We start from the raw sequence: 24,861 nt of genomic DNA, 5'->3' as shown, positions 1-24,861 counted from the left end.
TTCTCCCTCCCATCCCGCCCATTGGCTGACAGAAAGCGCGCGCACCCTCTCTCAAAACAATCCCTTTTGGCATTACAGCCCTTTCTATTGGTTAATAAGCTCCTTTATTCCCGCCCGCACTCGGCATAGCATCCAATGGAAGTGCAGCATCACAACGGCCTCGCCCCACAACCGTTGAGTGAAACGCGTGGCATCCAATCATTCGGACGAGAAGGAACGATTTTAAGACGACACTGGCTGCTGCAGACATCCAATCAGACCGCTGGTTTCCAGCCCCCGCCTTATGATTGATGTGGAAGCTGTCCACTCAAGACAAGCCGTTGTTAATGTTCCCAGGGCCAGCATCTGGGAGGTTAACTGTCAGCAATGAGTAAAAATTAGAAAGAAAGATTTGCATTTATACCACCGGACGACTCATAGCGCTTTACAACCAATAAACACAAGATCATATCATCATCATAGGCAGTCCCTCTTAACCGAGGAAGACTTGCTTCCACTCTTAGCAGGAGTCCTTAGGTGCCCCCACCCAAGGCACTCGCCCCTCACTGCACATTTGAACCACGGTCCTCGTCACAGGTGGGACAGGCAGTGGTTGAGGGAAGGGGTGGGAGGGACAGGTTTGCCGCACGCTCCTTCCGCTGTCTGCGCTTGTTTTCTGCATGCTCTCGGTGTCGAGACTCGAGGTGCTCAGTGCCCTCCCGGGTGCTCTTTCTCCACTTAGGGCGAACTGGTCTTTGGCCAGGAACTCTCAGGGGTCAGTGGGGATGTTGCACTTTATTAGGGAGGCTTTGAGGGTGTCCTTGCAACGTTTTCTCTGCCCACCTTTGGCTCGCTTGCCGTGTAGGAGTTCCGAGTAAAGCGCTTGCTTTGGGAGTCTCGTGTCAGGCATGCGAACAATGTGGCCCGCCCAGCGGAGCTGATCGAGTGTGGTCAGTGCTTCAATGCTGGGGATGTTGGCCTGGTCGAGGACGCTAACGTTTGTGCGTCTGTCCTCCCAGGGGATTTGTAGGATCTCGCGGAGACATCGTTGGTGGTATTTCTTCAGTGACTTGAGGTGTCTACTGTACATGGTCCAGCCCTATCTCACATAAGATATTCGAGCTGGATGAGGCCATTTGGCCCCTTGAGCCTGCTCCATCATTCAATAAGATCATCGCTGATCTGATCATGGAATAAGCTCCACTTCCCTGCCCTGCCCGCTCTCCATAACCCTTTATTCCCTTATCACTCAAAAATCTGTCTATCTCCGCCTTAAACATATTCAATAACCCAGCCTCCGCAGGTTTCTGGGGCAGAGAATTCCATAGATTTACAGTCCTTAGAGAGAAGAAATTCCTCCTCATTTCAGTTTTAAATGGGCGGCCCCTTATTCTAAGACTATGTTTTAGTTTCCCCTATGAGTGGAAATATCCTCTGCATCCACCTTGTCGAGCCCCCTCATTACCTTATATGTTTCAATAAGATCACCTCTCATTCTTCTGAACTCCAATGAGTATAGGCTCAACCTACTCAACCTATCTTCATAAGTCAACCCCCTCATCTCCGGAATCAACCTAGTGAACCTTCTCTGAACAGCCCCCAACCCCCTCCTTAAATATGGAGATCAAAACTGTACGCAGCACTCTAGGTGTGGCCTCGCCAATACCCTGTACAGTTGTAGCAGGACTTCTCTGCGTTTATACTCTATCTCCCTTGCAATAAAGGCCAACATTCCATTTGCCTTCCTGATTACTTGCTGTACCTGCATACTAACTTTTTGTGTTTCATGTACAAGGACCCCCAGGTTCCTCTGTACTGCAGCACTTTGCAATTTTTCTCCATTTAAATTGTAATTTGCTTTTCTATTTTTTCTGCCAAAGTAGATAACCTCACATTTTCCTACATTATACTCAATCTGCTAGATTTTTGCTCACTCACTTAGCCTGTCTATCCCTTTGCAGATTTTTTGTGACCTCCTCACAATTTGCTTTCCCACCCATCTTTGTATCATCAGTAAACTTGACTACATTACACTCGGTCCCTTCATCCAAGTCATTAATATAGATTGTAAATAGTTGAGGACCCTGCACCGATCCCTGCGGCACCCCACTAGTCACTGTTTGCCACCTGAAAAATTACCCATTAATCCCGCCTCTCTGTTTTCTGTTAGTTAGCCAATCCTCTATCCACGCTAATATATTACCCCCAACCCCGTGAGCTTTTATCTTGTGCAGTAACCTTTTATGCAGCACCTTATCAAATGCCTTCTGGAAATCCAAATACACCACATCCACCGGTTCCCCCTTATCCACCCTGCTCGTTACATCCTCAAAGAACTCCAGCAAATTTGCCAAACATGATTTCCCTTTCATAAAACCATGCTGACTCTGCTTGATTGAATCGTGCTTTTCCAAATGTCCCGCTACTGCTTCCTTAATAATGGACTCCAGCATTTTCCCAACGACAGATGTTAGGCTAACTGGTCTATAGTTTCCTACTTTTTGTCTGCCTCCTTTTTGAAATAGGCGGCGTTACATTTGTGGTTTTCCAATCCGCTGGGACTGTCCCAGAATCCAGGGAATTTTGGTAGATTACAATCAACGCATCCACTATCTCTGCAGCCACTTCTCTTAAGACCCTAGGATGTAAGCCATCAGGTCCAGGGGACTTGTCTGCCTTTAGTCCCATTATCATACCGAGTACTACTTCATTAGTGATAGTATTAAGTTCTTCCCCTTGATTATCCACTATTGAGATGGTTTTAGTGTCTTCTACCACGAAGACCAATACAAAATATTTGTTCAACGTGTCTGCCATTTCCCTGTTTCCCATTATTAATTCCCCAGTCTCATCCTCTAAGGGACCAACATTTACTTTAGCCTTTTCCTTGTTATGTACATGTAGAAACTCTTCCTATTTATTTTTATATTTCGTGCTACTTTACTCTCATAATCTATCTTCCCTCTCTTTATCATTTTTTTAGTCATTCTTTGCTGGCTTTAAAAAATTTCCCAATCCTCTGGCCTCCCACTAGTCTTGGCCACAGTGTATGCCCTTGTTTTCAATTTGATACCCTCCCTTATTTTCTTAGTTAGCCACGGATATTTATCCCTTCCTTCTCTTACAGTCTTTCCTTCTCATTGGGATATATTTTTGTTGCGAGTTATGAAATATCTCCTTAAATATCTGCCACTGCTCATCAACCGTCCCATTCTTTAGTCTATTTTCCCAGTCCGCTTTGGCCAACTCTGCCCTCATACCTTTGTAGTCCCCTGGTTTGAGAACCAACTTTCTCACCCTCCAACTGAATTTGAAATTCAACCATGTTATGGTCACTCATTCCTGGAGGATCGTTTACCATGAGATCATTTATTAATCCTGTCTTTTATACTTTTGAAGTGTAGTCACTGTTGTAATGTGGGAAATACGGCGGCCAATTTACGCACAGCAAGCTCCCACAAACAGCAATGTGTTTTTTCTTATGTTGATTGAGGGATAAATATTGGTCAGGACACTGGGGAGAACTCCCCTGCTCTACTTCAAAATAGTGCCATGGGATCTTTTATGTCCACTTGAGAGAGCAGACGGGGCCTCGGTTTAACATCTCATCCAAAACGACGTCCTAATTTGACCCAGTCGGCTGCAGAGTAGCATCCAAATATATTCCAAATCACTTTTGAAAGTTACTCGGGATTCTGCTTCCATCATCCTTTCAGAAAGTGCATTCCAAATCATAGCAACTCTGTGTAAAAAAAAATGTTTCCTCACGTTCCTTTCGCCAATCACCTTAAACATGTGTCCTCTGGTTACCGATCCATCTGCCACTGGCAAACAGTTTCTCCATGTTCACTCTATCGCAACCTCTCATTATTTGGACACCTCTATCAAATCTCCCCTTAACCATCTCTGCTCTAACGAGAGCAACCCCAGCTCCTCCAATTTCTCATCCCTGGAACCATTCCAGTAAATTTCTTCCATACCCTCTCCAAAGTAAAAGGTGTGATGCCCAAAATTGGACACAATACTCCAGCTGGGGCCGAACTAGTGTTTCATAAAGGTTCAGCATAACTTCCTGGCAATTTAAACATCAGCGTCTCCCTGACAACGGAGGCAGCTCAAACGTGCAGCAGCTGGAGGGAGATTTAAACATCAGTGTCTCCCTGACAATGGAGGCAGCTCAAGCCTGGAGCAGCTGGAGGGAGATTTAAACATCAACATCTCCCTGACAACGGAGGCAGCTCGAGCCTGGAGCTATTACAGGTCCTGTCAAGAGGACAAAATGAGAAACAAAAAGTAATAACATTATGACATCACAAGGACGGAGGACAGGGAATGAATCTTAAAGACAGCTAATAACTGATTTAATTTGATTCAATTGCTGATTTTCTAATTTTAACTTAATTTATAATTATGGTATAAATTATTTAATTTGGTTTGATTATAATTAATCTTTATTATACTGATGTTACTATTGTATACTCCTTATTGTAATTATTTACAATGTAATTAGAATTTTTTAAAACGTTTTTTTGTCCGTGTCTACCTGCGTGCGCATTTTGGCTGCTGCTTCGGACCCGAGCCTTTAATCTCCTCTTACACTTCCTTCTCATGCTTTTTCTCTCTTTCCCTCAATGGTTGATATCTAACGTGTTGTAAAATTGATGTGAAGCGCCTTGGGACGTTTTACTACGTTAAAGGCGCTATATAAATAAAAGTTATTATTATTTTGTACTCTATACTCTATTTATAAAACACAGGATCCAATATGCTTTATTATCCGCTTTGTTAACAAAAACAACTGTTTGTATTTATATAGCCCCTTTAACGTAGTGAAATATCCCAAGGCGCAACACAGGAGTATTATGAGTCAAGAAATTTGACACTGAGCCACATAAGGAGAAATTAGGGCAGGTGACCATAAGCTTGGTCAAATAGGTAGGTTTTAAGGAGGAAAGAGAGGTAGAGAGGTTTAAGAACATAAGAATTAGTAGCACGAGTAGGCCATTCTGCCCCTCGAGCCTACTCCGCCATTCAGTAAGATTATGGCTGATCTTCTACCTCAACTCTACTTTCCTGCACTATCCCTTTAACCCTTGATTCCCTTAATATCCAAAAATCTATCGATCTCTGTCTTAAACATACTCAACGACTGAGCCTACACAGCCCTCCGGGGTAGAAATCATGTTTGACAAATTTGTTGGAGTTCTTTGAGGATGTAACGAGCAGAGTGGATAAGGGGGAACTAGTGGATGTGGTGTATTTAGATTTCCAGAAGGTATTCGGTAAGGTGCCACATAAGAAGTTACTGCACAAGATAAAAGCTCACGGGGTTGAGGGTAATATATTAGCATGGACAGAGGATTGGCTAATTAACAAAAGCAGAGAAGTCTTGCTACAACTGTACAGGGTATTGATGGGGCCACACCTGGAGTACTGCATCCAGTTTTGGTCTCCGTATTTAAGGAAAGATATACTTGCATTGTTTAGAGACGGTTCACGAGGTTGATTCCGGAGATGAGGTGGTTGACTTACGAAGATAGGTTGAGTAGGTTGGGACCATATTCATTGGAGTTCAGAAGAATAAGAGGTGATCTTATTGAAAAATAAGATAATGAGGGGGCTCGACATGGTGGATGTAGAGATGATATTTCCACTCATAGGGGAAACTTTAACTAGGGGACATTTAAAACTGAGATGAAGAGGAATTTCTTCTCTCAGAGGGTTGTAAATCTATGGAATTCTCTGCCCCAGAGAGCTGTGGAGGGTGGGCATTGAATTTATTTACGGTGGAAATACAGACAGATTTGTGAGTGATGAGAGAAGTGGAGCTGAGTCCATGACCAGAACATGTCATGAACTTATGAAATGGCGGAGCAGGCTCGAGGATCCTATTTCCTCTCTCCTCCCCCACACAGCTACTGTAACCCCCACCACACAGCTACTGTACACCCACAGCTCCTGTACCCTCCCCCCACACACACACAAACAGCTCCTGTACCCCCACACTCACATAAACACACACGGCTCCTGCCCCTCTCTCGGAGGGCGGCTATGCGCTTGCGCGGCGAGAGCGAGTGACTGCGCGTGCGTGTGATCCAAACCCGCCTCACAGTTTGAATGTTGCGGCGGCGCGCGGGCTGCAACTGTCACCGGGGCCTGCTGCACGGTGAGGGGCGGGGAGAGGGCACCGGGTGGTGGGGAACACCGGGGAATCAGCCCAGGGGTGGGGGGGATTGTCCCCGGGGGGGGTGGGTAGGTCGGTGAGGGGATTGTCCTGGCGGGGGGCAGTGAGGGGATTATCCACGGGGGGGGGCTCAGTGAGAGATTGTCCCCGGGGGGGGTTGTCCCGGGGAGGGGGGCGCAGTGAGTGGATTGTCCAGGGGGGGGGCCAGTGAGAGATTGTCCCCGGGTGGGGGGGGTGGGTAGGTCGGTGAGGGGATTGTCCTGGCGGGGGGCAGTGAGGGGATTATCCACGGGGGGGGGGGCTCAGTGGGGGGATTGTCCCCGGAGGGGATGGGTAGGTCGGTGAGGGGATTGTCCTGGGGAGGGGGGCGCGGTGAGTGGATTGTCCAGGGAGGGGAGCGCAGTGAGTGGATTGTCCAGGGGGGGGGGGGGGGCAGTGAGTGGATTGTCCCCGGGGGGGGGGGGTGGGTAGGTCGGTGAGGGGATTGTCCAGGGAGGGGAGCGCAGTGAGTGGATTGTCCAGGGAGGGGAGCGCAGTGAGTGGATTGTCCAGGGGGGGGGGGGGGGGCAGTGAGAGATTGTCCCGGGGGGGGTGGGTAGGTCGGTGAGGGGATTGTCCCGGGGAGGGGGGGCGCAGTGAGAGATTGTCCCGGGGGGGGTGGGTAGGTCGGTGAGGGGATTGTCCCGGGGAGGGGGGCGCAGTGAGGGGATTGTCCAGGGGGGAGGGGGGCGCAGTGAGAGGATTGTCCCCGGGGGGGGGGGGGGGGGGTTGCTCAGTGAGGTTGATTGTCCCGGGGTGCTCAGCGCCCTCCCAGATGCACTTCCTCCACTTAGGGCGGTCTTTGGCCAGGGACTCCCAGGTGTCGGTGGGGATGTTGCACTTTATCAGGGAGGCTTTGAGGGCGTCCCTGTAACATTTCCTCTGCCCACCTGGGGCTCGTTTGCCGTGAAGAAGTTCCGAGTCGTGCTTTGCGAACGATGTGGCCTGCCCAGCGGAGCTGATCAAGTGTGGTCAGTGCTTCGATGCTGGGGGTGTTCCCCTTCAAGCCCTATACGGGGCTAGTGAGAAGTTTTAGTTTAGAAACAAACTGCTGGAAATCTCAGCAGGTGAGGCAGCATCTGTGGAGCAAGCAGAGTTAACATTTCGGGTCGATGACCCTTCGTCAACTTCGGATCACCGATCTGAAACGTTAACTCTGCTTCCTCTCCACAGATGCTGAGATTTCCAGCATTTTCTGTTTTTATTCCAGATTCCAGCATCCGCAGTATTTTGCTTTTGCATACGTTTTAGTTTAGGTTCAGGCCCGAATAAACTGGCCGATATGTGAGCAGGAGGCCACGTGTGACTGCCAGACTGCATCATGACTACTTTCATTTGTGTGCTGTACAAGGAAAGGAACTTTATTACGGCTACAGCAATCTATTGCCACAGTAACTTGAGGGATTGTCCTTTTGTTTGGATGATCCTAACACAGGGTATTAGAATAGAAAGAGATCTGAGTTAAATACTGATCAGTTTGCAGCAAATTGTCACCTCCGCTTGTTCGAAGCAGACCACATCCTGTGTATGGCTGAGGTCTCCGTGTGTAACCTTAATAATGCATAGAAATTTACTTAAATCAATTGCGTTAAGTGTTTATAGTCTAAATATTTTAACAAAATTGTGCACTTTACGCATCCCTGTTGCAATGGCTGTGCTGATGAGCGTCTCTCTCTTACTGCATGCCCTGTCTAGATGGATAACGTGATGTTTGGGTCCCTGAAGGCGAAGGACTGTGTGATCTTCCAGTGCAAGATATGCCACTCTGTGTTGGGAGATTCTCTGCAGTGCTGTGGCACCAGCTCCATACTCAACGCGCTGATGTGCTTGAGTAAGTTTTGGGTTAGCTTTATAGTAGACGGTGAATTCCAGCATTATTGCAACTCCTAGACTTCCCTTACAGTGAGTGTTGTGGGGACTGTGTTGGGTCCACAGGGGACTGATTATGTTTTCAAATATTGGTTCTTCATTTCAGCTTCCACACACGACTCGGGTGGGCACCAGACCCCATTTACCTGGTGATGGACAACCTTCCTTCTCGGGGATTTATGATGGTTGGGGTGGAAGGTTGATGATGGATGTTTACAAAGTAACACCACTCCTTGGAAGAATAAGAGATGATATAATTGAAATGCATACAATTCTTAAGGGCTTGATGCGGTAGATGCTGGGTGCATGTTTCGTCTGGCTGGGAAGTCTAGAAATGGGGGTCACAGTCTCAGAATAAGGGGTCGACCATTTTAGGACTGGGATGAGAAATTTGTTCACTCAAAGGATAGTGAAAATTTCTAGCCCTGAGGGCTGTAGATGCTTAGTTGTTGTGTATATTTGAGACACAGATTTATAGATTTTTGGATATTAAGAGAACCAAGGGATAAGGGAATAGACCAGGAAGGTGCAATTGAGGTAGAAGATCAACCATGATCTTATTGAATGGCGGAGCAGGCTCGAGGGGCCGAATGGCCTACTCCTGCTCCTATTTCTTATGTTCTTAAATTTGCTCAATTTACTTGAGTTTTAAAAAATTCATTCCTGGGTTGTGGGTGTCGCTGGCAAGGCCAGCATTTATTGCCCATCCCTAATTGCCCTTGAGAAGGTGGTGATGAGCCGCTGCCTTTAACCACTGCAGTCCTTGTGGTGAAGATCTCATTATAGTTTCTTGCAGCAGTTTGGTACAATTGAGTGGCTTGCTCGAGAGCAGTTAACAGTCAACCACATTGCTGTGGGTCTGGAGTCACATGTAGGCCAGACCAGGTAAGGATGGCAGATTTCCTTCCCTAAGGGTCCTCAGTGACAACTCTGCTGTCCTTTGAGTCTTGGTGGCATTTGCGTCCATTGATACTGATGTTTGCCAACCTGTTCCATCCCTTGACTCTAATCCCTGGCCACTGAAACCTCTTAATTCTGTAGTGACAAAGAAGGCTTAAATATCAGCACTGAAGCAGCTTTGAGCGCCACTAATGTCTGGGTCGTTCACCTCCCTGGGTCATAAATCAGAGCCTTGAGCAACATTGAGATTAATAAACTACTATTTTGGGATACCGTGTGAGTAATTTGAAACATGATAAAGTGTAGCATGTTCTGAAGGACCACCGGGGGTGGTCTGCATCTTGTGCCTGTGTCTGTGGTAGACTTATTGATAGAGATTGATTGCCATGATTAGTCAACAACTCCATTACAGCGATGGGCCTTGTGTACTCTGTAGCCGAATACTTTGCTATGGACCAGAGGTAGCCACACTTGATTTGTTGATGTCCGACTGAACATCACTGGAACCCTCAAGTCGACCCCAACACCCTGGCTGCCCATGCTGTCGCACATCGCTCCCCATCCATTCGCCACAATGCCGCAACCCTCTGGGAAGTGCTGCGAATCGTGGAAAGCGAATGTCTCAATAAAGTGCCTCACCATCGCTTGAGGTTGCCCAAGCCCTTTTGGACTCATGCTTAACCTTCAACAATACGAATTCAATCCTGATGGTGCTTGGAACACCAAATGGAGTTCACAGAAGTCACTTCATAAAAGACCCGACACAGAAGATTTCTGGTTTCGATCTTACACAAAGTTTATAACAACAACTTTAATTTATATAGTGCCTGCCCCCCCCCCTCCCACCCAGCTCCTGTTCCCAGCCCCCCCCCCCGACAGCTCCTGTTTCCCTCCCCCCTTGTGGGCCAGGTTGCTGACTGCACGGCCACCGATGGTTGGGCGATTACAATCAGGGATGCTCAAGAGGACAGAATTAGAGGAGTGCAGACATATCGTGGGGCTGTGAGGCTGAAAGAGATTACAGAGATAGGGAGGTGGAAGGCTATGGAGGGATTTGTAAACAAGGTTGATAATTTTGAAATCGAGGCGTTGCATAACCGAGAGCCAATGTAGGTCAGTGAGCACAGGGGTGATGGGTGATCGGGACTTGGTGCGAGTTAGGACATGGGCAGCTAAGTTTTGATGACCTCAAGTTTACGTAGGGTAGAAAGTGAGAGGCCGATCAGGAGTCCGTTGGAATAATCAAGTCTAGAGGTAACAAAGGCACGGATGAGGGTTTCAGCAGCGGAAGAGCTGAGGCAGGGGCGGAAGTGGACAATGTTAAGGAGGTGGAAATAGGCGGTTTTAGTTATGCCGCGGATATGTGGTCGGTAGCTCATTTCAGGGTCAAATATGACACCTAGGTTGTGAACAGTCTGGTTCAGCCTCAGAGAGGGTTGGAGTTGGTGGCTAGGGAATGCAATTTGTGGCGGGGACCAAAGACAATGGCTTCGGCCTTCCCAATATTAAATTGGAGAACATTTCTGCTCATCCAGTACTGGATGTCGGACAAGCAGTCTGACAATTTAGAGACCACAGAGGGGTCGAGAGAAGTGGTGGTGAGGTAGAGCTGGGTGTCGTCAGTGTACATGTGGAAACTGACGGCATGTTTTCGGATGACATCGCTAAGGAGCATCATATAGATGAAAAATAGGAGGGAGCCAAGGATAGATCCTGGGGGACGCCAGAGGTAACGATGCGGGAGTGGGAAGAGAAGCCTTTGCAGGAGATTTAAAGCTTGTGGGTTACCCTAAACCTCATGCGCAAAAACCATGGCAGATGTGGATACTCGTTGCACAAATGGAGAATTAAAAACTCTCCAGTATGCGACTGTGATCACCCAGAACAGACCATGGAACATATAACGACTCATTGCCACATTCGTAAATATGAAGGAGACATCATAGCAATGATCTGGCTTAACCATCTAATTGTAAAATGATGGTTGTTGCTCTACATCTACACCAGGTCGGTGATTGGAGCGTGGGCAGATACAACAGGAGCGGCGAGATCGGGGTGAAGGAGCGGTGAGAGATTATGGAGGGATGTGATCGGGGCCCAGGAGAGGCGTGAGTTCGGGGCCAGAAGAGGCGAGGGCCCAGGGGCAGCACGGGTCAGCCCACACTGCGATATGTGTGCGCACTAGGTCCGTGCAGCAGAGCAGGTCTCCAGTCATCTTGGTTAATCCTTGCCACTGGACCAAGATCTAGCTCTGTCAAGCCCGTGTGGTGGCTGGTGGCAACGGCCAGCACATATTAAAAAATCCATGCACAGGCATCTTCCACCCTTCAGGATGTAGTTCAGGACCTGGAATATTAGGTCCTTCATTGAAACACCTGTGAACTCATCCTTTTTTGGCGTGGAAGCAAGTCATCCTCGTTTCGAAGGACCACCTATGATGATGACATCAGCCACACAAAGTATTGTATCGTGCAACTGCCAAGCTGGTAGATGGATCTTGGTCTTTTTTTGTCTAACATTTCCTGTGACCTAAAAGAGAGAGTTTGGTCTGTGTGTGGGGAGAGTAAGAACTGGGCTGGTTCATCAGATGAAGTCAAGTTAGAAGTAGTTGCCCCAAGTGAGCAACTTTGAGTGTCTGGACTGGAAAGGCGACAATGTACTGTGTGGAACTAGTGTGAAGCTGGGTGCCAGGACAATCACAAATACAAGAAATGTCTTCAGGTGGACTTGCTCTAGTTCAGTTTGTAAACACACACGAGGTAGGGGTTCGGGAATGTACATTGGAGCACAGGGGGCAGGTTGGCTGCCCATCAATAAGAGGAAGCAGGAAGAGTAGGTACGGAGATCCCGAGTCCAACATTGTCTATAGTGTTGGATGCCTGCCATGTGGACAAGAGCATGAGTAGAGGGAAGGTCACAGGCAGCACTGGAGAACATGGTTGCCCATTGCTGGGGGAGGGAGCTGGGGATGAAGATGCTCATAACCACGGGTGGATAGGACTCTTGCAACTGGGATTGAATGTCCCTAATGGATTGTTGCCTTCCAAGTGCCACGGTAAGGGATGTAATGGAATAATAGAGGGACAGGAGTCATAAGCCATGGTTCATATGGGAATCAAGCATAAGTAAAAATGGAATCCAAATGTTCGAGTTTGAGACAGGTTCTAGATTGAAGAGCAAGACCTCGAGGATTGTAATCACAGGATTGCTTCTAGTGCTATGTGCTGGGCCAATAAGGGAGAAGGTGTTGGAGGGAGGGTTTCCTGGCACATAGAGATCTGGGGGTGGGAACAATTGTATGCATGGGACGGGATTCACCCAAACCAAGCCAGGGGTGGAAGACAAGTGTGACTTCATGGTTGCAATGTGGAAAGTTGATGGAGAATGCAGTGGACACTAGTGTTGAAAGCCCTCGAGAATTGAGGGCCAGATTTCCGGTTATAGTCGTATAAGATGTCATTGGTGACTGACTGCAGTAGTGATGCTTTGGGTTGGTCAGACTGTGTAGGAAGTGGTAAACGGTGACGGGTATTGGGTTTCATGAGAGCATTCAGGATGTTGGAAAGTAAGGGCAAGTCAGAAGGGCAATTGTTGAAGGTAAGAAGGGCTTGTATTGCTGGCTTTGGAACGGGTAGGGACAATGCCAGAGGATGAATCAGTAAGTATGGGCCCTGGAAGAGGAAATTGATACTCTTGAGTACATGGTCAACTTCATGCAGGACTGGGGTGGAGGGAGTGAGGGTGAGGTGTGATTGGGCGTACAGGTGAGGGAAGAGGGAAAGGCAGTCAGCTGACCTTTTGTGGGTGAAGACTTACCAATAGCCTGGGCAGTAAGTGAGGCTTGGTCCAGGTGATGCGTGTTTCCTGGTTGGTTTGGAAATGAAGGACTGTATCCTGGTGCTCAGGCTGCTTTAGGCATTGATAAGCCTCATCCACCGCTTGGCCTTCTGGCAGAATTACTGAAAAAGATATGGATGGCTTTTCTACAAGATGCTAGAAATATCATGAAAACTTACCTGCAATATCTTGATCCATGTATTGCAGTCGGTTTAGGAAAACCTATGGCTGTAGAAATGAGATCACGAGCCAATTATCTATGGAACATGTCGTAGGTGTCGGGTTTTGGGTCCCAGTGTTCCAGTGTTTTAGTCTCTCTGACTGTAAGCATTGGCTAGACACTTGAGGGAGCAAAATTGCTGTTTTTTTTACAGCCTCCGGGGGCGCTAATGGGCGCAATGAGGTTATCGCCCGGGGGAAGGGGTCGATAGTGCCTCTGGGGAAATTGCCTCAGAGATTTGGGGGGGGCGGTGTGTCAGTAGCGGTGCATGCACGATGATGACGTCATCGCCAAGCACGCCGACCCCTTTGTGCCCCCGCGGGCGGCGAGGATGGCACCGGCCAGTATCACTGGTGGGTCGCGAAGCTGGCGGACATCCGCTGCCGGGGCGCCCCTTAAAGGAGAGGCTGTTTCCGCCGTGGGCCACCATATTTTTCTGTCGGCCAACTCTTCAGTCGGCCCAACAATGGCAGGCCCTTGCCTTAACTGGGCCGGCATCCTGCAGCCCGGCACTCTGTTTTGGGTGCCGGGCTGTTGGCCCAGTCGAGGGTGTCCCTGATGGCCCAGCGGCGGCCGCTAAAGGGACTGCAGAGCGCACAGCGGCCCTCCCCTTTAATTGAAGGTGGGGCCTTCTGCCTCGTCATGCTATGCTGAGCTTCTGCGTAGAACTGATGTTGCCAGCAAAGAGCTGGGCTCCGGAGCGTGGCGCTGGACTCTGCGTCGCTGTACCGCCCCAGGAACGCCCCTTCATGGATGCGGAGCACCCCTGATATCGCTCCGCCTCCATTGCAGGGCGGAAGGGCTGAATTCCACGCTGTGGTTGGAACTGCCGGCTGGGCGATAAATGTCCCGGCCCCAGAAGGTTACTGCCTCCAAACTGGGTGCAGGACAAATTAGCGCCAGGTAATAACATTTCTCTTTACTGTGAATTTTTTCTCAAGTAATGAGTGTGGCAGAACCCCACCCAGCCATTCCTGAGTACACAATCCCACCGGACAATTAAAGCCAGCTGCCAACCTCTCCTTTCATTAACACAAAACTTTCATTTCTGCTCTCTTGGTTCCAGGGGTGACTGAGAATGTGGAACTGGATTCGATCATCTTAATACAAGGGCCACTGTCTGAATGGTGAGTACATAAGGCTTTTCTGCACTCTTAATGGCATTTTAGACTGACTACATTCAGTCCAGTTGTATTTCCAAACTCTATGCTTTCTACTATCTCTGTGATGGTAGAGGCAGCCGGTTTGCTGACATTTCAAATTGTCAGAATTCTAGTAGTCTGTCTGGATTTTGCGATAAATGAGAGCCAATGTCAGTGTTTCGAATTCCAATTGTACATAGGTTGATAGCTGAGGTTAAAATGATGTGATACTCACATTTCCAGGGCGAGTAACATCAATGCAGAAAGATGCAGCAGATGGATTTTAAAGGTTCGACTGCACTATTTGAGAGAAGCAGAGGGTCCTCTCGGGTGGCTAATATTTCCTCAACCAATCCTGCCAAAAAAAACCTGAATTAATTGAAACAGAAAATGCTGGAAATACTCATCAGGCCAGGCAGCATCTGTGGCGAGAGGAACAGAGTTAATGTTTCAGGAGTTCAGACATGACAAAGGTCAGAGCATGTGGAGTCAGCTAGCATGAGACTTGTGGGGGAACAAATGGAAATCCCAATAAGTGCATTACTGCAAATCACAATTACAGTTTCTGCTGTCTTAATATCTGCACAACCTTCCCATGTTTAACTTTGAAATAAAACTGTATAAGATGTTTATGGTTTGAGGTTGAAATGTACGCGAATGAGACTTTACAACTGAGGACAGCAACTTGTTTGAAGGTGTCTTTTCCATTCCTATGCAATGTTCTTTGTTTATAGCCTTTACAAGTCACTGCACTGCAGCTTCTGCAGAGCCAAGGTGGGTATGGTTCCTTGCTCTACAACAGAGTCTTTGTCTCACCTGCGTGGACTGTACTGTCTGGACAAGGGAGCCTTGCACTGGTGAGTAGAGACAGCAGCACTGTTGCCTGAGGTCCATGCATAGTTTTGAGCAATATACGGGCTGGAAATTCTGTCTTCTGCCACCCCTGTTAGCGCCCTGGAGGGGCGGCAATGGCAACGAAAAGCACTTGCGGCCAGTGCCCTGCCAGGCATTCGGTGCCGGTATCAACGGGGGAGGAGAAGGGGGGAGCAGTACCGCCCAGGAGAGGCGAACCGGTGTGCAAGGCCCCTGGTTGTGACACCGGCTGACCGTAGCGCCCCCTGGAAATGCCTGTGAAAGCGGGCGGTCCGAGCTGTAGCGGCTGCAGTCAGGTAAGTAATGCCGACCTCAGGTAAGTGTGATTGGTTTTTTGGGGGTGATTTATGCTGTGATGTGAGCTATGTATTGGGAATGTTTTTGGTGTTTTTATTTCAGGTTGCCCCCCCCCGCTGCCAGGCCTCTGTTACGGCGCTCCAAGGCCGACACTTTCCCTTGCTCATTCGGCCTAGCGCCCTAAAAGAGGCATGCAATGCCTCCCTTAGCGTCCTGCTCCAAACTCCGGGCCCAGCTGATGAATTTTGCGACGGTAGATGCAAACCATTTGCTGATCAAAATTTACCACTCCGCCCCAACTGAGGCCCGACCAAATTTCCACCCCCTATTCTTTCATCTTTGGGACTGGGTTAAAATCCAGCCCAGAATGGCTCTAAAGATCCTACGTGAAATCTTTAGGGAGCATTATCAAATTTGCTTTCCGATAGATAGCACTCGTACACAGATATCTCAAACCACTTGATAGAGTGGAGGTAAAATGTGGATGGAGAGCAGGAAGGAAAAACTGGGAGGGAGATGGGATTGAGCTAAAAGAGGTTTTCCAGGTGTTTCATTGTGGGATGACTGTGGTATGACAGAAGCATTTTGGAACTTCCAGAGCTTGATATAATGAGTCAAGCGGGTTCGGTTATGGGTACCCAACAGAAAACGCTTCATCTTTTCTGACAACCCTTTAGCTCCCTCAACCTCCTTTCATCTCTTGGGGACTCTCTATTTATCCATAACTCCCTATTATTCTATAACTTCAACTTCAAGTCTGGGGAGCTTACAATTATCTCAAAATCTTCTGCTCTCCTTGGCCTAATACTCATTGACCTAATGACTGGGCTTTCTCTTCTAGAGCAATGACCTGTTTGACCCTCAGTTGACCACTGCCAAAACCCTTAACTATGCATTTGTCACCTCTCCTCTCCAGACTCTCAAGCACCACTTTTGCATAAATTTCAACTCATGCACAACTGTACTGCATAACCCTTGCTAGCTTCTGCAGACTCCCATGCCCCAGACTGAGTTTGAAATGAGGGGGCTAGTGAAGGATGCTTTGTGAATTGGAGCCAGGGGTGGTACTGACCATTATATCACAGAACTGATGAGACATCAAATACCCTAGGGGTGCTCGTCACAGCACTTGCCTTCCCGAACAACAGTAAATTCAGTTCCTATAATTCTGATCTAAATTCATGGTTTATTCCAGTGCAGCACAGTCCTTTTGTTGTACCAGAGATTCAGTTTATGGCCCAGAAATCCCGGTTGCCTGCTTCCCGTGGGCAATTGGGTAAAAAAGATGCGCACCTACCTGTTCCTGCTGCGCCCACGTGAGTTCCCGGTCCTGAGGCCTCCACTGACTGCGTGTCGCAGCGCGTGCACATCAGGACGTGCGCAGGGCTGGAGCTGGAGTCACATGGCTCTGGGCAGCCAATCAACATAAAGTATTTTCTCATTCATAATAATAGGAACTCCAGAAGTTGAGAGTTCCCATTATTATGAATGGGAACTCCCCCCCCCATGCACAAAACTCTGTAATAAAAAATACACTGCATATTTTTATTAATTTAAATTAGTTATTTATGTATTATTAAAAAAATGTATTTTTCCAATTTTTTATTAGATTTTTAAATTATGGCTTAAAATAAACTTACCGTAGTGGGGAGGGTTTTTAACAATAAAATATGTTTTAAAAATGTTATTTTATAATGTTTTTGTGTATTTTAAAACTGTTGCACCTGTAAAAGTGGGCTATGTGCCTGCTTTTATCAGGTGCAAGAGCTTTGAGGACATTTGCTGGGCAAGATATGGGTAAATCCTGCAATCTTGCCCGTGCAAATGTCCTCGCTCCAGAGATACGGAGGATCTGTCGAACTCCAGTTTGATAGATCGGAAAAAACGATTTTCAGCGCATGCGCATTGTACGGACCCAGGAGGCCGCAATTTCTGGGCCTATATCTGCATTATTAAGTGCTTAGAATGACATCGACAAAATGGGTTTAACAGGCCTGCTTCTTTCAATGGAATCCATCCAGAAAGGGTTGAAAATAGTTAGATTGCTTTTCTGCCCCTTCAATTCCCTAATTAAGACTTTCAACAGTGTCACTGGAATATTACCCTGAGAATTTGTGATCCAAGTTGAAACCCATGTTCTGGTGATTTAACACAAAATCAGGGTTGTGTGACAAGCTGTCTCTGCCTTGACAAATCCGGTCGGATAGGAATTCAATTGAGCAGGACAGGCCAGCTCAATCAATGTTGGTGCTTCGTTCTCTGAAGACTTTAAAAGCACATTGCTCAACTAGGGATGTAGTATCTGTATTCCCTGGAATACAGAAGGCTGTGGGATGATTTGTTTGAGGTTTTTAGGATTTTGAAAGGAATTGGTGAGGTAGATAGAGAGAAACCTTTTCCGCTGCTGGTCATCATCATAGGCGGTCCCTCGAACGAGGATGACTTGCTTCCACATGGGTTCACAGATGTTTCAATGAAGGACCCGAGGGAGTCCAGGACAAGGGGACATTACCTTAAAATCAGAGCCAGGCCATTCGGGAGAGAAGTTGGGAAACACTTCTTCACACAAAGGGCGGTAGGAGTGTGGAACCCTCTCCCACAAAAAGCGGTAGATGCTAGCTCAGTTAATAGTTTAAAACCGGAGAGCGATGGATGTTTACTAATCAAGGGTATTGAGGAATATGAAGCCAAGGAGGGAAATGGAGTTAGGATACAGATCAGCCATGATCTAACTGAAAAGCGAAACAGCCTCAAGGGGCTGAATGGACGTCTCCTGTTCCTATGTCCCTAATAACTGAGGGTTTGTCTCTCTTGTACATCTAGTTTATTTGAGCCTATAATGATGCATATTAAAAACTGGAATTTAATGTGCTTAATTCCCAGTCCTAATTCTGGTACAACTCGGGTGGCTCCTCCTTAACTTCCAATAATCGCCGGTGCACTCCTTTCATTTTAGATTGCCTCCACCATTTCCCTCAGACCTACATTTCTCTCATGTTTTGCATTTATTTCTGCCACCTCTTTAGGATAATTTTCTTTGCAATTCCTCCTCACATGAAATTGATCTGCTCAATGTTTCCAAGGGGTGGGAGAATGTAGTTATGACCAGGTTAGGCAGCTTCGGATGAATCCACTAACTTTTGCTGAGGATCAGTCTTTGGCATCTCCCTGCCTCAATGTTGGGTTCTTAGGGAACAATTTTTCCCAAAGCTTTTTTTTGGCGTACTTGAAGAGTTGCGCCTGTTTTTTTAATGGGACCCAAGTACGCCCCCCAAAAAATGTTCTAAGTTTCCCGTTGGATTCCTTCATTTTGGCGTGGCCTAACCTGTCCTTTAGTTTTGGGGGTGGGGCCTTGATCTGCGGCAAAAAGATCAGGTTGCCACAGTAACCAGGCACACAAGCGAGCTGCGGCTGCAAAGTGAAAGATACAGCCACCTCCCAACACATTAAAACACATTACATCAACTTAAATCCACACACCCCCTCTCTTCCCCACACCCCCTCTCTTCCTCACGCTCCCTCTCTTCCCCTCTCTTCACCACGCCCCCTCTCTTCCTCACCCACGCCCCCTCTCTTCCCCACCCACACCCCCTCTCTTCCCCACCCACGCCCCCTCTCTTCCCCACCCACGCCCCCTCTCTTCCCCACCCACGCCCCCTCTCTTCCCCACCCACGCCCCCTCTCTTCCCCTCTCTTCACCACGCCCCCTCTCTTCCTCACCCACGCCCCCTCTCTTCCCCACCCACACCCCCTCTCTTCCCCACCCACGCCCCCTCTCTTCCCCACCCACGCCCCCTCTCTTCCCCACCCACGCCCCCTCTCTTCCCCACCCACGCCCCCTCTCTTCCCCACCCACGCCCCCTCTCTTCCCCACCCACGCCCCCTCTCTTCCCCACCCACGCCCCCTCTCTTCCCCACCCACGCCCCCTCTCTCCCCCACCCACGCCCCCTCTCTCCCCCACCCACGCCCCCTCTCTCCCCCACCCACGCCCCCTCTCTTCCCCACCCACGCCCCCTCTCTTCCCCACCCACGCCCCCTCTCTTCCCCACCCACGCCCCCTCTCTCCCCCACCCACGCCCCCTCTCTTCCCCACCCACGCCCCCTCTCTCCCCCACCCACGCCCCCTCTCTCCCCCACCCACGCCCCCTCTCTCCCCCACCCACGCCCCCTCTCTCCCCCACCCACGCCCCCTCTCTCCCCCACCCACGCCCCCTCTCTCCCCCACTCACGCCCCACTCTCTCTTTCCCCCCCCCCCCCCCTCTCTTTTACCTTTCCTGCTGCTGTCTGGGCATCTGCTGCACTTACCTGCGCCGATTTCTTTAACTCTACAGAGGGTTTTTCTGCAGAGGTCACATACGTTGGCCTAAGCAGAACTGGAGTAACTCTCAGCTGACCAAACTTCCCTAAATGGCCAGAATTGGCAGAGGTGGCAGGTTACGCCCCCTTTGGCTGAAAAAAAACTGACCTAAAAAAATCGTAACTAACTGAGTTACGCTGGTGCAAATTGATTGGGGAAACTGTTTTTTTAACTTAGGCCAAAGAAAGCAGCCTGCTCCAAAAAACTGGGGAAAATTGAGCCCTTAGTTTTTAGTTGTAGGATCAGGGGGGCCTAAGTTACTTTCATTTAAGATCATAATATAAGAATTAGGAGCAGGAGTAGTAGGCCATTCGGCCCCTCGAGCCTGCTCCGCCATTCAATAAGATCATGGCTGATCTTCTACCTCAACTCCACTTTCCTGCACTGTCCCCATATCCTTTGATTCCCTTAGTATCCAAAAATCTATCGATCTGTGTCTTCAATATACTCAACTACTGAGCCTCCACAGCCCTCTGGGGTAGAGAATTCCAGAGATTCACCACCCTCTGAGTGAAGAAATTTCTCCTCATCTCAGTCCTAAATGTCCGACCCCTTATTCTGAGACTGACCCCTGGTTCTAGACTGTCCAGCCAGAGGAAACATCCTCCCTACATCTACCCTGTCAAGCCCCTTAAGAACTTTTAATGTTTTGATGAGATCACCTCTCATTCTTTTAAACGGTGGAGAATATAGGCCGAGTCTACTCAATTTGTGAGTATTGGTGTCATTTTGACTGCTTTAGATTGGGCTTGTGCTTTTAGCAGTTATGATGTGTGCTGGCTAACTTATGAAGGGCTAGGAATTAATAACAGCTTGGCTCAGATAGTAGCATTCATGTCTGAATTTAAGCTCCACTTGAGACTTGAACACATAATCTAGGCCGACACCAGAGCAGTACCGAAGGAGTGTTAGACTGTCTGAGGTGCCGTCCTTCAAGTGAGGTGTGAAATTCTATGTAAAAATGAGGCTCCATCTACTTGTTGAAGTTGGTCTAAAAGATCCCATAGTATTTAAAGAAAAGGGGAGGTCTGGTGTTCTTTCCTCAACCAACATCACGACAAAATACACAAACTGGTCATTCATTTGCTTTTTGCGGGGCCTTGCTGTGCACTTAATTGACTGCCTATGTAACAGTGACTACATTTCAAAAGGAACTTGTTGGTTGTAGTGATTTGGGATGCCCTGGGAATAAATTCTGATGTATTTGTTCTTTGAAACAAGGCTGCAAATTCCATTGATCCTTGTGTGTAACTATTTCATCTTTCAGTTACATGTTGCAGAGCAAATCTGCGGTGGAAGTCTCAGACCTGAACCTCGAACCGCAGAGCTTAACCCAGCACATAGGAGAGGTAAATGTTGTGTTCAATGTCTCCATGTCCTAAATCTTAAGAAAATACGACAACAGTTGTACAAAATGGCACTGTTACATTTGTAAGAAGAGCTTCAAAATGGTTGCGACATAATTCAAACTTAATCACTGGAAACCTCAGTGATCTAAGTAAGCCCAAGTCTTTCATCCCACATTGGGACTATTTGATGCAGCACTGGACTGTTAGTCTTGGATAAGAAGGGCCAATGCTGAACAGTTGTCCTGGTCTGATGTATGTGTTTCTATTTATTTATTGGATGTGGGCATCACTGGCAAGGCCAGCATTTATTGCCCATGAGAAAGAGGTGGTGAGCCACCATTTCAGAGGGCAGTTAAGAGTCAACCACATTGCTTTGGGTCTGGAGTCACATCTAGGCCAGACCAGGTAAGGACGGCAGATTTCCTTCCCTAAAGGACATTAGTGAACCCGATAGGTTTTTACCACAATCCGGTAGTTTCATGGTCACCATTACTGATGCTAGCTTTTTATTCCAGATTTATTTAACTGAATTTAAATTCCCCAGCTGCCGTGGTGGGTTTTGAACTCATGTCTCCAGGTTTCTGGATTACTAGTCCCAGTGACATAACCACTATGCTACACTGTTTTGGATCTGGATCTTGTGCATCCTCTGCAAGTCTTGAATGTGCTTAGGCCGAGGTGATCATGATGCACTGTGGGGGTGGGGTGAAGGGAGGCCAGCAAGAGGGAAAGCAAAGTTAAAATTAATGGACTAATGGAATCAATTAATTGCATCAACCTTCAGTCACTTAACCATCGAAGCATTGTTCTTGGATTAATATTTCCAATATTACTAATTTTGGTAGATTTTAAAAAACATTTTTTTTCTCATTTTCTCCCTTCACAGTATCACTGTCAGCAATGCAATATACTGCTGTGTGCAGCTAAGGCCTCCTGCAAATGTGGCTTACTGTGTAGTCTTGTGTTGCTTTTAGGATATCTATTTAGTTGTGTGCCTTTCCCCACTGGCCAGGGTCTGGGAATGTGCTGCTTTCTGTCTGTCGTGCATTGCACTTCCTTCTGACTGCTTTCCTTCTACCTTCCAGTTGAAAAGGCAGATTGTGGTGGCTCACTGTCGCCTGATGGCAGCAGTGAAGAAGTTGGATGAGTTAGTTGGAGAGGAGAGTGGGCTAGGGAGCAGCATCCTTAACTTGGAACGCGGACATAAACCGCAGACATACCACTGCAAGGTTTAGGGTTCTGCCTCATTGTGGACCACCGGCTGCAAGGCCCCACTCCCGGCTGAAGCACTGACTGTCTTGGAAAAGAAACTTCACTTTCTTCAAAGGAATTTGAAAATTGTTCGGTGCAAAAGTTGAATTGATGGAGGAAGTGTCACTATTTTGGAATTGTTCATGAGCACCTTCAGTCATGCTCATGTGGTGAGATTTGGTTTCTGTAACACACTGTCTGATATTCAGAACTGTAATACACCTGCACAGTCCAACACCTGGTTAATTCAAGTCCACATCTGTCAGTGTAACCTGCCATGTAGCACTGTGATATACCTGTGCAGTCCAACCCCTTGCCAGATAAAGTCCACATCAGACCGTGTAACCTGATTTTATAACATACCTGCACAGTTCCTGGTCAGCTCCGGTGTCCACATCATGTTCAACACATAGCTAAAATGGTAAGTTGGCCAGCTGCCTGAGTATTACATTGCCAATGTACAGTGAAATCCCACTATACCAATTGGTGCTTGTAGTGATCAGTCACCTCCAATGATCGAAACATACTGTCCAAACTCTCAACCCATCTGGTAGAATTATTGCAATCATTTATAAGAAGCAGTGCAGTTTGAGTAATTGGAGCTAATTCCTCATTGCTGGAAGTCAGTTGCCCGAGTTGTTAACCTGCGCAGGCACTATTTCTGGGCTATTAATTTTCCTTAACCTGGCTCCGCTTTAAGCGCCTGGAAGAGGATCTCAGTGCCAACACTGCTGAGCCGTACGTCTTGCTCCTCACCAGCCCTTCAACCCGCCGGATACTGATCCTCTCGAAGCAATGATTTGGGAAAAGTGCCAGTGCTTATTGTACACAGTTTGAAGTGTTGGTGGATGTTATGCCATGCAGTACAAAGCATCTGATAAACTCATCACTCATTTGGTTATCACTAAGACTGGACTGCTGCCTGAATCGATCACCTAATGGGGTTCCATTGTACCTCTTCACAGTCCAACTGTGGAGTTTTGAACTCTGTTTAACTTGGTCTAAATTGGTGAACTAACTGTTTTAAGGATCCTGTTCTGGTTGGAATGACAATGTATTACAATGAACAAGTCATGCAATAAATGGGATGGAGCAAGATCTGTGTTTTTGTGCTTTTTCTGCCTCTTGCTGTCGATACTATTGCCGTGTTTTTAGATTAATCGGGTTAGTCTTCCAGTTTGGACACTCAACACGTTTGGATTTGTAACCTAGGACTCAGTGTCTGTCCGACCACCCCATTGGTTCAAGCTGTGTCCCTGACATCCCATGTGGTGAGCACTCACTCTCTAATGCCGAGTTAATTTGCTGAGGTTATGTGATTGACCTTTAACAGAGCTCAGCCTCGTGCTTTGTGCAGGATATTGCATAAGGAGAGAGGGCGCCTCTTGTGTGGCTTGCTGTAGCTTTGGTAGCAGAGTTGCTGCGGCTTCCTTAGAATTTAACTGCAACTGGTTTGTAAATTCCTCCGTGCTGCCGTGAGGCATTCCCTAATGGTGAAGACTTGAGGCTTCAGAACTCTGATTTTCCTCCTCCCGGATGGTGGGGATCCTAGGCGCCAGGTCCCTGTCTCTGTGCAGTTATTGTACATTTTCTGGGCAGCCTCAGTTTAGGCAGCAGCAGTAATGGAATCATAGAATAGTTACAGCATGGAAGGCCATTTGGCCCATTGAGCCTGTGCTGACTCTCTGCAAGAGCACTTTAGCCAGTCCTACTCCCCTGCCCTTTCCCCGTAGCCCTGCTAATTTTTTTCTTTCAGGTACTTATCCAACTCCCTTTTGAAAGCCATGATTGAGTCTGCCTCCACCACCCTCTCAGGCCGTGCATTCCAGATCCTAACCACTCACTGCGTAAAGATGTTTTTTCTTACGTTGTCTTTGGTTCTTTTGCCAATCACCCTAAATCTGTGTCCTCTGGTTCTCAGCCTTTCCACCAATGGAAGCGGTTTCTCTATCCACTCAGTCCAGACCCCTCATGGTTTTGAACATCTCTATCAAATCTCTCAATCTCTGCTCTAAGGAGAACAACCCCAGCATCTTCAGTTTATCTATCAGCTGAAGTCCCTCATCCCTGGAATCATTCTCGTAAATCTTTTCTGCACCCTCTCTTCCTTCCCAAAGTGTGGTGCCCAGAATTGGATCCGATACTCCAGTTGAGGCTGAACCAGGGTTTTATACAGGTTCATCATAATTTCCACACTTTTGTACTCTATGCCTCTATTTATGAAGCCCAAGATCCTGTAAGCTTTTTTAACTGCTTTCTCAACCTGCCCTGCCACCTTCAGTGATTTGTGCTCATACACCCCCAGGTCTCTGTTCATGCACTCCCTTTAGGATTGTGCCCTTCAGTTTATATTTCCTCTCATTCTTTCTAACAAAACATATCACTTCGCACTTTTCTGCATTAAATTTCATCTGCCATGTGTCCGCCCATTCCACCAGCCTGTCTATGTCCTCCTGAAGTCTATCAATATCACTAAGTTTTATGTCATCTGCAAATTTTGAAATTGTGCCCTGTACACCCACATCCAAATCATTAATATATATCAAGAAAAGCAGTGGTCCC

At 47.6% G+C, this 24,861-nt stretch overlaps 1 protein-coding gene across 2 annotated transcripts; it reads left to right on the top strand.

Moving 5' to 3' along the window:
- Positions 1-6,051: 6,051 nt before the first annotated feature.
- Positions 6,052-23,395, top strand: oip5 (opa interacting protein 5). Of its 2 annotated transcripts, none has more exons than XM_070877384.1 (6): positions 6,052-6,145; positions 7,898-8,033; positions 14,095-14,155; positions 14,905-15,027; positions 20,967-21,048; positions 22,134-23,395. In XM_070877384.1, the coding sequence occupies exons 2-6, from the start codon at positions 7,898-7,900 to the stop codon at positions 22,281-22,283; spliced, it is 552 nt and encodes a 183-aa protein (XP_070733485.1). In that variant the 5' UTR covers positions 6,052-6,145; the 3' UTR covers positions 22,284-23,395. The 2 variants fall into 2 exon arrangements, with proteins under 2 accessions (XP_070733485.1, XP_070733486.1); XM_070877385.1 differs by lacking the exon at positions 6,052-6,145 and adding an exon at positions 7,039-7,173.
- Positions 23,396-24,861: the final 1,466 nt, after the last annotated feature.

This window comes from Pristiophorus japonicus, chromosome 4 (genome assembly GCF_044704955.1).
Source record: "Pristiophorus japonicus isolate sPriJap1 chromosome 4, sPriJap1.hap1, whole genome shotgun sequence".
NCBI lineage: Eukaryota > Metazoa > Chordata > Chondrichthyes > Pristiophoridae > Pristiophorus > Pristiophorus japonicus.
Note: the sequence above shows the minus strand (reverse complement) of the source record. Positions and strands in the feature narration are given on the sequence as shown.

Coding starts and splice junctions, on each gene's coding strand:
- oip5 (XM_070877384.1), top strand. CDS start 7,898: ATGGATAACGTGATGTTTGGGTCCCTGAAGGCGAAGGACTGTGTGATC. Junction 15,028..20,966: donor GACAAGGGAGCCTTGCACTG/GTGAGTAGAGAC, acceptor TTCATCTTTCAG/TTACATGTTGCAGAGCAAAT. Junction 21,049..22,133: donor TAACCCAGCACATAGGAGAG/GTAAATGTTGTG, acceptor TCTACCTTCCAG/TTGAAAAGGCAGATTGTGGT.